The 15,140-nt window shown below is 35.6% G+C and overlaps 1 protein-coding gene across 1 annotated transcript in view; it reads right to left on the bottom strand.

Annotated features, from left to right (window-relative positions):
- Adamts6 (ADAM metallopeptidase with thrombospondin type 1 motif 6) overlaps nucleotides 1–15,140 on the bottom strand; it is a 284,670-nt gene that overhangs the window by 12,959 nt on the left and 256,571 nt on the right. The window contains exons 22-24 of the mRNA XM_048806580.1: nucleotides 14,322–14,526; nucleotides 3,544–3,720; nucleotides 1,248–1,404 (exon numbers count right to left, since the gene is read on the bottom strand). Coding sequence (XP_048662537.1) covers nucleotides 1,248–1,404; nucleotides 3,544–3,720; nucleotides 14,322–14,526 — 539 coding nt within the window. The remainder of the gene's footprint in view (nucleotides 1–1,247; nucleotides 1,405–3,543; nucleotides 3,721–14,321; nucleotides 14,527–15,140) is intronic.

Here is a 15,140-nt window from a genome sequence, read left to right as displayed (position 1 = left end):
ATATCTTTTCTCCCACTTAACCTTGTATCTTTTGATTCTTAAAAATAAGGAGACACACCTCAAACCATGTGATTGACAGTTAATACTTAGTCACATGGAAAAGGGATATCTTTGTGTAGATTTTTTTTTTTTTTTGTAGTGGGGATTGAACCCTGGGGGCTCAATCACTAAGCCACATCCCTAGCCCTTTGTTTTTTTAGTATTAGGGCCTCACTAAATTGCTGAGGCTGGCTTTGAACTTGCAATCCTCCTGGCTCAGTGTCCGGAGCCACAGGCCTGCACCACTGCGCCCTGCTAGATTGGTTAAGACATAATTTTCCCAAGAAAACTACTTTTATTTATCATGGATTTTAAGCTCTTTTCAAGAGAGGGAAAGCTAGATTTCTAGAATGTCCCTTATTACAGGAACCAACAAAAACAAATTAAGTAGATGGCATTAGAGTCAGAGTTATTGCAAATTAAAGTTATAATTTTTAATTAATATAGGATAAGACTTCATGCCTCTCTTTTTATATGAGGAGGCAGTCTAAAATTTTTTGACTATGCCACATTTGACTTCATATTCCTGATAATTTATGACAGTGCTTTATATATAGCAGCATTCAAGAAATTTTGAATGAGTTTCTAAATGAATAAAGAAAAATTTATTTTTAAAAAAAGATAAGAAAATTAAGGAGTTTGGCTGGTACCTGCCATTTATAAAGGGAAATTCCAATATATAAGAAAGAAAAATTTCAGCGCTCAAAGACCTTTATCCTCTATTGTAAACATTTTTTTTCATGTTTATACGCTGAGAAAATTAGCAAATATATGCTTTCATTATACATAAAAAAACTAGTAACAAGCATGAATTGAATCTTCATGATGATAAAGATTCACTGTCATATACCAAAATAAACCAAAGTTTTCACTTTTAAAAATGACTCATTAACATCTATAGAATTCTGGGATAAATCAAACATAGACTGTTTGTTGTACATACCTTAGATATTATCTACTCTAATCTTTCATTTTATAGATAGGTAAACTGAGTACCAGAGAAGTTAAGTGACTTAACAAGGTCAAATAGTTGTGAAGCAGCCAAGTAAAAACTTACATTTCCTGTATATAATCTACTGCATATACAGCTTCCACAAGTACTCTCTATATACTATCCCTTAATTATGGGTTTATGGGGCTCTTCAACCCCTGGGAACAGTCCAGGTGAGTTCTTAAAGACCCCAGGCCCCTTTTCTATGGGAATTTACCTTCAGTATTGGAGATGGGAGTACTGTCACATTTGCTTTCACACTGCTGCATTGATGGAGGCCGAACAGTTTCCGAACAGTCACTAGATGCCTGTCCAGTATAGGAGAGACACTGCACAGTTCGCATTTGCTGTCCAAGGCCACACTGAGCAGAACACTAAATTCAAAGACACAGAGAAACAAAAAAATATTGATTTCAACAAATTTCAGGAGGTATAAAAGACTCTATTTTCAACTATCAAAACCACACGTGTGTGTGTGTGTGTGTGTGTGTGTGTGAGAGAGAGAGAGAGAGAGAGACAGAGAGAGAGAGAGAGAGAGAGAGAGAGAGAGAGAATATTATCTTATATAATCCTGACAATGATCTTCTGAGAGTTACTACTCGTGAGTAAACTGAGGGCTGGGGCTGTAGCTCAGTTGTGGAGTGCTTATCTCACAAGTATGAGGCACTGCGTTCAATCCTTTTATATATATATAAAAAAACCACACTGATATTTCATCTTACTCCAGTTAGAATGGCAGCCATTGAGAATACCATCAATCCCAGAAGCTTGGGAGGCTGAGACAGGAGGATCATGAGTTCAAAGCCAGCCTCAGTTGCTTAGGGCCTCAACCTTTATTTAGACCCTGTCTCTAAATAAAATACACACACACACACAAAAGGGCTGGGGATGTGGTTCAGTGGTTAAGTGCTCCTGAGTTAAATCTATGGTACAAAAAAAAAAGAAAGAAAAAGAAAGAAAGAAAAAATATCATCAACAATAAATGCTGGAGAGGATGTGGAGAAAAAAAAGAACTCTTTTTTTTTCTTTTTATACTGTTGGTGGGATTGTAAATCAATACAATCACTAAGGAATCAGTATGGAAGTTCCTTAAAAGACTAGGCATGGAACCACCATTTGACTCAGCTATACCACTCTTGGCATTGATCCTAAAGGATTAAAATCATTATACTGTAGTGATACATATACACCCATGCTTATAGAAGCACAATTCACAATAGCCAAACTATGGAACCAGTCTAGGTGTCTATCAATGGATGAATGGATGATTAAAAGTGATAAATATGTACTACAGAGTTTTATTCAGTCATAAAGAAGAATGAAATTATGTCATTTGTAGGAAAATGGATGGAACTTGAGAACATACTATTAAGTGAAACAAGCCAAATTCAGAAAGTAAACGGTCATATTTTCTCTCATATGTGGAAGCTAGTGAGGGAAAAATAAAAGAAAGGTGAAGGGGAAATCTCTTGATAAGCCAAGGAAGATCAGTAGAGCAGAGAAAACTTTCAAATGTCCTTTGTACAACCATGCATTACAACAAAAAATATATAAAGAAGGAAATGCCTACCTAATTTAAAATAAAAATCATGAGTACATGTCTACAAAGATTATTTAATATCAATTAGGTATTGTGAAGCTTTCATGCACCTACAGTGAAACATATTTTAACACTAAATTGCATATAATGTTTAAACTCATCAGATGCATTCCATCTGAGCATTTCGTAAATTAAACCAAATATCTCTACAGATATGCAAAGTTTTATTTATTTTCCAATCATGTTTTTTCCCTTAGGGCTGAGCACAGAATAAGTGTCATTAGTTACCTTAATGGGTACTAAAAATCTTTACCTTTTCTCAATTGAAATAAAAAAGTGTATAGGTACTGCTGTGCTCCAGTAATGTGGAATTTGGAGAAGAATTTTCAGAACTACTACTGTGAAACTGGGATCAAACCCAGGGTTTTACACATGCTAGGCAAGTGCTCTACCACTGAGCTATATCCACAGTCCTAAAATGCTATTTTTAATAACTGAGGGCAGACTCAGAGCACAAACAAAAGCATACTGATATAGTTTTATGCTATTATGATTCATTTGAGTCTCAGATATTAGAAGATAACTAGCTATAAGGCCAATTATGATACCATAGGATAAAGGAATTGACTGGCTAAGAAATTTACTTTCTATGATATCATGTTTTAATTTAACAATAAATTTTCTCTCTGATATTTAGAAGAACAATACTTAATTTTCATTCTATCCAAATATAGCAACTTGGTATTTTTTAATTAAACAAAGTTAATTGAAAGATACAATTGGATGTATTTCTCATGTTCAACTTGATGCTTTGGGTCACTGGGATTGTTGGCATGTACCACTGCACTTGGCTCATACTTTGATTACTGTGTTGCTACTCATCTCTCAAGTGTTTTTAATGACTAAAACAAGGATCTTGGGTTTGTGTCTCAAGGTGCTGCTTCAGCAGGAGCCCATACTCCAACTGCCTTACCTGGCCCCAGTCTCCTGTCACCCAGCGAGGAGGAGGGCAGCGGCCCAAACTGCAGCGGATGCGGACAGGAGGTTTGCTTTCCTCTGGACATTGTGCAGCTGGGAATGTTTTAGAAAGGTCACTGCTCTTACACAGAACAATCCGATGCTTGAATCCTGGACCACATTTTGGAGTACACTAGAAATAAAATAAATATTAATGAATAGCAATAGATTAGAGACAGGAGAATTTGAGGAAAGTCTTTCTTGAAGTAAATGTGTATATTTTACAATATGTATACCCACTGATTCTAGGCAAAAATCTCTCAGAAATGAAATTCCTTAAAAGCTGTTTAAGCAAAAGTACTTTTTTAGTTTTTCCCTAAGGTCTTTAAGAGATAAATCCAATGTTTGCTTTTCTTGGCTAACTTATTTTCTTCTTTGCTTAGTGATAGGTTATTTTCTCCATTCCTCCCTATCCCCAGCCTCATTGAGCTGAGATAAGATTCTGTTAATTTTTGGAATGTAGAGTTCTTGATTTCCTATTTGCTGGGTGTAGTCTTCTAAAAAGAATTTTTATGTTATTAATAGACCACAAGACTTGTCTCTGTGAAGCTAGTTGGGGCTGGTGTAGATCAACTACAGTTATCATGTGACTGCTAAGAATACAGGTCACAGGTGAAGGTTTATTGCACAGAAAATCTTTGGAATTTCCCTGTTCATCTGTTACAAACATAGCATATTAGACTGTTCTTCAGAATTGGGTTTGTTTGTTTTCCATATTGAGGAAAGGATGCTTCTCTCTATGGCATACATCCTTTTATTTGCCTTATCTCCAGGTGCTTTTGTGGACCACCTATTTAATGTGGTGGCTGACTGAAGTCATCCAGCTTTCACTGCCACATGTCTGGATGCTTTCTTGAAATCTGTATTTCCTCTCAGTCAAGTGAGGGCCTTATCCACAATACTTGGAAGCACTGGTTATGCATGTTTCCTTCAAAATGCATTTCCTAATCTCTTACATGAACTATAAAAGAAGGGGAGGAGATAAAAATGTATGAGACAGTCTCTACCTTTAAGGAGCTCAGAGTCATAGTTGGGAGAGGGACACATGAACACAAGGCTAATGTTAAGTACTGTAACAGTGGATGTAGAGCATTCTTGTGTACCTCATCACCACTGGCCTGTTTCATAATTATTTATTTACATGTCTTCTTATCTCTACCATACTATAAGCTCCTGAAAAATTACTGCACTTCTGTTTTATCTTTATACACACACTCACACACCTGACCCTAGGATCTGGCTGAGGGCTTTCAGTAAGCACCCAATAAAGAAACACTGTCCTTTATCTGGAGAGATGATAGTTTTAGACATTAGTTTTAATGTCTTAGTGAACACTGTACACACTTTGGAGCAGTTTTATTAGTGGTAATCTTTGAACCTGGTATGTATCATAGAAAGGGGGAAAATATTCATGTTTTTCAGGTGAAAATTAAGGATCCTATACAATCTTTTTACCACTATGAATGCAGTAAGAGAATGAATTTCCTTAACACAGAAAAAGAAAAAAAATTCATTAAGGTTTTTAATTTTTTTTTTGTAATGGGTATTGAACCCAGGACCTTGTGCATGCTAGACAAGAGTTCTTCCACTGAACTACATCCCCAGCCCCTGCTAGGATACCTTTTGAAGGACGATAACATACAGTTATTTCTAACGTATAGCTCCAGAAGAAGTGATAGTTAGGGAAATTTCTCAAGAGAGAAATTCCTGATCCCTGTTATTGCTTTTCACAGCAAAATCAACATGCTCACAGGCTGCTGCAGCCTCACACTATTCATATAATCAGTCATGAAGTTTTATTGACCCATCCTAAATCTCTCACATCTGCGGATTTCCTTGATCTCCACTGCCACTAATCTTACTTCAAATATTAATTTCCCACATGAAAATTTGCAACTACTTTCTAATAGTTCTTCTATTTCTTGCTCTTGCCTCACTCCAATTCACTTTCTGAATATCAGAGGGACCTTTCTAAAGCACAACTCTGATAATACTGTCTTTTGATTCTAAAAATTATTCAATGCCTTCTATTGATATCTGCAGTCTTCACTAGTGTTAAACCAGGGCCAGGCACAAAGCTAATACTGTTGCTGCTATAGCAGCTATGACAGCTTCTACTTACTACTAACAGCCCCTATCCTTTAATAAACACTGTATGTACCAAGTGTTGTGCTGAGTGATACTTACAAAACTATGAGATGGCAATTACGATTATATTTGTCAGATAAGGAAACAAACTTAAGAGTAATTGACTGATAGAAAATTGAACAGATAGTAAGCGGCAAAATTATTCTAATGCTATTTCTTACTCTAAGTTTTTCTTGGATGTTAGGCCCTATGCTATGTACTTCACATATATTGTCTAATTTAATCTTCATGATTAACTATCACTTTATATTTCAAGTAATGAAAACATTCAATAATTTCTATGGAGTGAATAAAGCCCCGATCCAAGTCTTCAGTTTGCCCCATTCATATCTAGTACTCTTTACTTTATGCCACAATTCCTCCATCATCCAAGCCAAAGCCTTAGAAAATTTCTGCTACTTTATTAATGTATAAAATAATCATTGGAAATAATAAATCTACTACCTTATATGCCATTAGAGCTTCACAGCTCACAAAATACTGTCTAATACTTCATTAAACAAGTTTTTTAGAATTATCACAGATAAGGAAAGCTTATGTAATATAATGAAGGAATCAACAGATTACAAATGGTAGAGCTAGAACTAACTGCTAGGCCTTCTGACTTTTCCCTTAGGGCCTATATATTATGCATTCTTCTGTTTTTATTGTATGCATAAGCTGCTTCTAGTACTGGCAGAAATAAATTCAGGAGAACACATAACATATATTAGTTCATTTATATGAAAAATAAATTGAGGGGCTAGGGTTGTGGCTCAGTGGTAGAGCACTCACCTAGCTAGTGTGAGGCACTGGTTTTGATCCTCAGCACTACATAAAAATAAATCAATAAAATATAGGTATTGTTTCCAATTAAAACTAAAAATAAATAAATAAGTAAATAAAAATTGAGGTGAAGTATAAATGGATAGAAAGACCTTTCATTCCTTAAGGAGATAGGCAGAAAACACAAAGAATGTATAGAGACTCAGTCTTTTTTTTAAACTGTGAGGCTGTAATTAGTTTCTAACTTGGGAATACGCATTGAAAACTGCACTTGTGCCACTCTCCCTGCCCCCTCCACATCTGAAAATTATATGTATGCATATTGAAGGCTGAGACATACGTCTTTTGCTTACTCTATTTTTTTTTCTGGTAGCAAGAATCTTCTGCTATTGTTTTAAGAATGTAATAATACCTAGCAGTCTTTCCTATGAGCATATGCCAAGTTCTGTTTACAATTAAGGGGGACAGACAATGCAGACAGGCAATTCATTCATCTTTGTTTGAGAAGTCCCCAGGAAACCAAAACCAAAACAAAACAAATAAGACTGATAATAAGAAGAGAAAGTAGCACTAATATTTATTAAGCCCTTTTCAGGTAATGGTCTAGTTAATCCTCACAGAAACCTCAGGAAGTAAGTACTATTATCATGCCTATTATGTTAAAGGTGAGAAAACTGAAGCACTGAGAAATATGGATCTATCCAGATGGCAATTTCCTAATAGAATAAAGCTCCAAAGACAAATGTCAAAAGACACAAACCATCTGTAGGAAATGTGCAGTTATGTGTAAAACTAATCATATAATGATATATTTTACTCAGGCAAGAATACAAAATTATATCCAAAAATTGACTTAATAAGCCAAGGCTATTGACATCCTATAGCAGCAGAAGTAGAGAAATAATCAACTGCATTCTCAAAATAGTGAATGGCTGAAAACTGCAGTAATTTCCCCTTTATCTGCAGTTTCACTTTCTGTGGTTTCATAGTGTAAAAATATTAAATGGAAAATTCCAGAAATAAACAATTTATAAGTTTTAAATTGCACATCATTTTGAGTATTGTGATGAGTATTATTTTGTGCAGTTCTGCCAGGAACATGAATCATCCCTTTGTTCAGTGTATCCACACTGTATATGCTACACTCCATCCCTGCTTAGTAGCCACCTTGGTTTTCATATTGATTGTCACCATAACACAAGTGCTTCTGTTCAAGTGACTTTTATTTTTCTGAATGGCCCCAAAGTGCAAAAGTAGTGTTACAGGCAATTTGAATATGCCAAAGGGCAGCAGTGAAGTGCTTCCTTTAATTGAAAAGATGAATACTTTAAATATAAGGAAAGAAAAAATATCATATACTGAGCTTGCTACAATTTACAGAAGAATGAATCTTCTGAGTGCACCTTCTGAGTGCATGTCTTCATTATTTGAAATATAAAGTGATAGTTAATCATGAAGATTAAATTAGACAATATCTGTGAAGTACACAGCATAGGGTCTAACATCCAAGAAAAACTTAGAGTTCAGAATCTGTAAAACTGTGAAGAAAAAGAAATTTGTGCAAGTTTTGCTGTTGCACTTCAAGTTACAAAACTTGGCCACAGTGTGTGACAAAGTTCTTAGTTAAGATGAAAAAGGCATTGTATCTGAGGATGAACATAAAATATGGTTCAAATGCAGTCAGCTATGTGAAGACTTAATCAAGAGATCCTCCGAAATGAATGAGACCAAGCCATTTACTACAAGTAAGGGATGGTTATAGATTGAAGACTTTCAAGTTTGTATTGAAAAGTACAAAAATTACTGGAGAGGTTACAACTACCAATGAAGAAGTTGTTGCCACACCTCCAGCAGAGTTAAAGACATTGATTAAGGAGCAAGTATACTATCTATAACAAGTCTTAAATTATGAGGAAATCAGGCTCTTCTGGAAGAAGATACTCTATAGAACCTGCATTCAGAAAAGTACAAAAGAGGCAGTGGGGCACAAACACATGGAATGACAGAATAATTTTAGTATTATGTGGCAGTGCTACAGGGCATATGATAAAGCCAGGTATAGTGTACAGAACAAAGAACCATGTGTTCTCAAAAACAAAAACCATACTTTGAGAGAGATGACTTTCATATAATTATTTTTTTTTAGTACTGGGAGTCCAACAAGCCTCACACACTAGGCAATCACTCTACCACTGAGCTACACTCACTCCCAGCCCATACATACTTTATATTACAATTGTTTATTTCATTGTTAGTTACTGTTGTGAATCTCTTATTGTGCCTTCTTTATAAATTAAACTCTATCATAGGAAATACTATCCACAGTTTTAGGCATCCAGTGGAGGTCTCTGTGGATAAAGGGGAGACTACTATACATTTTTATCACATTCTTACTTAATGAATACATCAGGCCTGAGCCTTACAGATATAGTCACAAATATTACATGTCTATAGCCAGACTCTCAACTCTGGTCTTTGCAAATATTGGACTTCTTAAGGGTGATTACAAAACTAAGTGTTTAAACATTGTTTCTAAAACATAGTAAAGGTACAGGAATGTTATTTAGAATAGGTTCATTCTCAGTAGAACTTGATCCAGCAAATCCTTTGAGCTAACACCAGAGATGGTCAAGAGGAAATATCCTTAGTTTGTTTTTATTTTTACTTCTTCCCTCTCCTTTCTTTAGCCTAAATTTCACTATTGCCTTTCTTTAGCCTGCTGATAAAGGGAAAATGTGGTTTCCATCTAACAATCTCAGTTTATTAAGCTACCTAAAAAATTAAGAAATTCTAGAAAAGCATGATATAGTGATGGTTACATATGTGATTAACAGGCATTTGCCTATGTGTGAATGCTTCAGAATATTCTACAGAAGTAATCACTTGTCTATACCCATGCAAAGTGTATGTTTTTGCACATTCTTTTGAGTATGCAATAAATCCACTAGTAATCATTAAAATTTAAATATGTAGTTCAGTAATAAAAATTCATTTTTTAAAATATTTTTTTATCTGTAGTTGGACACAATACCTTTATTTATTTATTTATTTATTTTTATGTGGTGCAGAGGAAGAAACCCTCACATGTGCCAGGCAACCACTCTACCTCTGAGCTACAACCCCCACACCCAAAATTCATTTTTAAGTTAAAGAATAGTTATAAAAACCTCTCAGAATAGACCATTTAGTGGAGTAGAGTAGAAGATAATATTTTAGTGGATAAGTAATTCTTTAATAAAAGTATTTATTTCTCCTTCTTGCAGGTAAATAACATTTTCTTTCTTCTTTTATTCAAAAATTAGAATCTCACAATTATTTAAAACCTGACCAGACCATCTGTTTTATCTTTTTATTGCAGCAGGATATAGGAGGTGGTTCTTAGGCGACACATTCATGCTTTTGTTTAATATTCTTTGATTAAAAATATGCAAGAGCATATTTTATAGAAAAAATGTACTAGAAAAAATTACTAGAGAAGAATTTTGGGGTTAGACTGAGTTCTTGCAGGAGGGGTTTAATTTACTTAATTACAGGGCCAGTGGAGAACCTAAGTGTAGGCATGATGATATCACAATTATTTTTTCTCAAACAAGTGTGTAAGTAGGTTGTAGGTAGATCCACCACTACCCCGAGTCCTTACATAATGCTACCTCAGTGTAATGCTACCTACAAAGTCAGCTGAATATGATGTCCATTATTCACTTGTCCAAAAGAAGTACAAGAAATAGACCCTTTCCAAAGGGTACTCTGCAGTAGTCAAAGAACCCACTCTGATACATCAGAAGAATGGATTAGAACTGCTGGAGCCCATCCATAGTAGAAGCAATGCTTTCAAGAGCTACTTGTCAAATGATGGCAAAGGAAGAAAACCATTTAAAGTCCAACATAGCAAGGGTGGTCCCAAGATTGAGGACAGATTGGAGAAAATGAGAAAGGTGTGACTTCATTATTTTCACAAAAAGCCGCTGATGAACCATATCCCTGCACTCAAATTTGGCTTTTTTTTTCCCCTGTTGCCATAAGCGCTGGGTGGGCTTAAATGTTGGGGAAAATGGTTGCTGGCTTTACAACAATGGAAATTTTATACTGTATTAGAGTAGCCAGCAAAGAAAAGTAAAGGGTCAAAAGGTAAATTCCTCTTACTACAACATATTTTCACCAAGTGAACCTCACCCTGTGATTAACAAAGCTCAAAGGGCTGATGGTTAAAAATGAGGAGGGAGCAGAAAGAAGAGGGAAGTTTTCATGGGTGTGTCAAAATAAAATTGTGTAAAATATTTGTAAAATGTTAAGTGAAAGACTGAACATTGCCTGCTCCTCTGCACAGACTCCTGCTGTCATTAGGGGAAGGTGTTCTACTTCTCTGGGAAGAACAGGCTCTTGTTCTCACTTTCGTCTACCTAGTTACTCAGACATTTATTTCAATTACTGCTCTTTATTCCAATTTATTTTTTAACCCATCTAGGGAAGAGATGGGCTTCCTGGTAAAGCAACAAAACGGAAGCCCAAGAATGAAACCCACCCTTTGCAATATAAACAGGAGAGATCACATTGGGCAAAACCCATCTTTCCTATTGAACAAAGGATGATGAAGGAGGTAAAGCTGATGTTCAACTAGACATTATTGGCAGCATTTCAGAAGCTATGCTTACACCATGATAGTTTCCTGGGTCATCTATAGAGAAACAATAGCAACTAGTGAAGAGTTATCTGAGGTAGTGGTCACAGCATGTACACTCCACCTGCCCAGTCCATCTTCTTTTGCTTAAGTCTTTGACTCAGCTATTTTAAAGATAGCAGAACTATGATTGAATGTACCCTCAGCTTACATGTATTTCTTCAGGCAGCTCCCAGAAATGCCTGCCTATAAGAACCATTTGAGCAAGTCACTGAAAATATTGGATAGATTAGAATGAGAATTTTAAAAGTGGGGTAAATATAGTCTATGTGAAATTGAATTCAATAGAAACCCTTAAAATGGTATTTGAAATGGAAGCATATTGGTAATATATGTTAGCTATTTTTTAAGGTGATTCTATTTTGGTGGTTTTATTTTAAAACAAAAATACAGTGAGGAGCTGGAGCTGTATTTCAGTGGCAGATCACTTGCCTTGCACATGTGAGGCACTGGGTTCAATTCTCAGCACCACATAAAAATAAACAAATAAAATAAAGGCATTCTGTCCATATACAACTATAAAAAATTTTAAAAACACAATGATAGGGCTGGGGATGTGGCTCAAGTGGTAGCGCGCTCGCCTGGCATGCGTGGGGTGCTGGGTTTGATCCTCAACACCACATAAAAATAAAATAAAGATATTTAAAAAAGAAAGACACAGGATTTATTTTAAAAAAAAAACAACACAATGATACTGAGAAGTGTAGGTCAGGAGACCAATGTGAAATAAGTCTGATATAAGGAAGTTTTGGTAGTTTAGTGGTTGGCAAAACTTTCTTCTAATTTCTGCTTATGAAGGATGATTTGGCATAGAGTTTTGCTTTCAAGCCTATTACTTAGTACTACTTTATTATTTAATCTTTAAAACAAACTTTTTCCCCATCCTGCTTTTATCTTAAAATGTTTGTTTCTGTTTAGTTGATTCTCTTATCAGGAATACCTTCTCCAGCTTCCCTATTCTCTTCAGATTCTATTCTCAATATTCAGTGCAACTCCCATCAACTGAAAAAACTAGGATACTTTTCCAGGCTACCTTTATCTGCTTAGCCCTGAATTTCTATGAGTTATACATTTATATATCACAATCCACTGTTTATTAAACACTGTCATATTAATGTCTAGTTGCTTCATGAATATTTTCTTTTTTAACAAGATTCTTTCATATTTTCCATAGTGCCCATCCCAGTAAACACAATCATACTTAACCAACTTGACTTGAAACTCTAAGACTTTTGTACCCAGTTATTTAGTTTTTGTTTTGTTTTAGTTTTTTTTGGTACCGAGGATTAAATTCAGGGGCACTCAACCACTAAGCCACATCCCCAGCCCTATTTTGTATTTTATTTAGAAATAGGGTCTCACTGAGTTGCTTAGTGCCCTGCTGTTGTTGAAGCTGGCTCTGAACTTGTAATGCTCCTCTTGCAGCCAAATTGTAATATAAAGTCTCCCATTGTGATTTTCCCATAATAAATTATCATCATTATTGATTAATATTTATGGATTTATATAAGTATCCTGGGCACTAATAAATGTCTAATCCTGCAGAATATCTATTTTTTAATCATTGAATTTCATCTTTCAGATGAATTTAGAAGTTAATGCACCTACTATTAGGGAAAAGAAGTCTATACTGTTTTCTACTACCATGGACTGGATAATACCAATGACTATATATTTGATTGAAACTTCAAATAAAAAGTAAGTAGAATGTAATTACTAAAGCTGGAGTATGGCCAGGAAACTTAGGAGAACACTCCCAGTTCCTGCCAGAGTCCATGGATAATCATGAGTGGTCAGAAACATTGCTTCCATGTACCATCTTAAACATAGTTCTTCTGGCCTGTTTCTCTAGCAAAATAAGGCCACCCAAGCAGTAAGGTTCACAGGGGGAATAGTTACATCCAGAGGTTCCTAAATAACAGTTTGACTTTTTCATTTGTTTTTGACAAACTCATGAGGTCTACAGGAAGTACCCAAAGTAAGTTCCACAATATTTCCAGCAGGATATATTAGAATAGAGTCTGTAATGCATCCTGTTTTGCTAATTTGAAAGAATTATCTCTAGCCAGGTACTCATTCTTTTTAACACTAACCACTGCTATGGAAGATTCAGCTTTTCTTTGTGAAATGTGGAAAATGCTGTAAGTGTGTGTATGTACATGTCTTGTGCATACTGAGGGAACAAAAATTATATACCTCTTTTTTTGTTTTCCACAAGATCACTTTTCCAAGTTCCTCTGGATTATATTAGATTATTTTGTACAAATTCATGCCCCTAAAGCATCTTAGTCCCATCTTATATACTAATCATATATATAATATAATGATAAATTCTGAACTTGACTTTTTGGTATATCCCTCAGCTCCACATCTCTTTTCCAGATGCAAATAGAAGCAATTAAAACATACAGATATATCACAAATTATAATAAATTGATAAAGGCTCATATCTAAAAATTATGTGATTAGGCTGTTACATTACTTGAAAAACAGATTTTTAAAACTTTGTGCCTTCCAACTCAGATCCTAGAAAAGGTCACTCTAGGTCTTCAAAAATTTGGGATAATAAAATTTTATTTTATTTATTTGCTTTTTGGTACTGGGCATTGAACCCAGGGGTGCTCTACCACTGAGTTCTATCCCTAGCCCTTTTTATTTCTTATCTTAAGACAGGGTCTCACCAAGTTGCCCAGGCTGGCCTTGAACTTGTGATCCTTCTGCCCCAACATCCAGAGCAACTGGGATTATAGTCATGTGCCACTAGGCCTAGATGGGGTAAGAAAAATTCCAATTGTCCTTTTGAACTTCAGTTTTTAATAACATAGTCCTAATTCTGAGTTTGTGATGCTGCTTGTATAGTAAGAAAAAAAAATCATATTTGTACCCACTACAATGTTATTTCAGATTTACTGTAGACTTTTTTTCAATCAGATTGATGCATAATTTCTCATTGACTTCCCTGACTCAAAAAACCCCCTACTTCTTGATAAGCAGCAATAAAATAAAACATGGCCGAATTCACTGTCATGCAGTTCTTACTTGTTAAGTTCTAAGGCGCTCACATGCTCAGGTGTCCTTAATATTAAATGCTTTGGTATTGATAGTTAAGACATCTGAAAACATACAGCCTCAGATTTCCTTACTTCTGACCAGTCCAAAGCCACCCACTGAGGTGGACATGACTGGTTGTTGCAGGGCTCTTTTTCGATAGGCCGGTGTGTTAAACAACCACTATAGTCCAGTGTCTCCTCCTCTGAAGGTCCGATCTTCCTGATGCAGAGCACTGCCCTTGTGCGCATCCCACCATCACAAGTCTTGCTGCACTCCAACCAATCCCCAATGAACCACCTGCAGCAAGAAGTGGAAGAAACACAGAAAAGCATTTCCTCAGTACATCCGGAGATTTCCAGGCGAGTGAAGGCACTTGCATGAATGGACTCTATCCTTTTCCTAGAAAAACTAACAGTTCATGTTGGTTAAAATAACAAGTGGCAAATGGAAGAGCCCCCTAATGAAGATTATTCGGTGTCAGTTAGAGATAAATATTTAAAGTTTCCAGTGCCATGCTAGTAAATGTTTGACAACTGGCTCTCCATGTGGAAAGGGAGTTCTGAATTGGGGCATTTGCCAATTTTTGTGGTATAATGCCTTACTATGGCTGATTTCAAGCTACCTATTTGACATAATATGAACAGGAGAAGATAAGCTAATAATAGGGTCTCGAGAATAAGTACTAGCCAGCTTTAGTACATACTGGCATATCACCAATAAGAAATAGTTATTAATTTTAATAGTATTATATTGAGGCTGATTCTCCCATAATTGAAGATAATATGCTCAAGTCATCCTAAAGGAATTGAGGATTTGCTTTCTAATTTCCAGAAATGAACTTCATGAAGATAGTAGGCCTTTATGGTACTTATTGGGGCAGAGAGGCCCAGGTATCTACAGTGAGGACATAG

The sequence above is a fragment of the Marmota marmota genome, unplaced genomic scaffold (genome assembly GCF_001458135.2).
Source record: "Marmota marmota marmota unplaced genomic scaffold, marMar, whole genome shotgun sequence".
NCBI lineage: Eukaryota > Metazoa > Chordata > Mammalia > Rodentia > Sciuridae > Marmota > Marmota marmota.
Note: the sequence above shows the minus strand (reverse complement) of the source record. Positions and strands in the feature narration are given on the sequence as shown.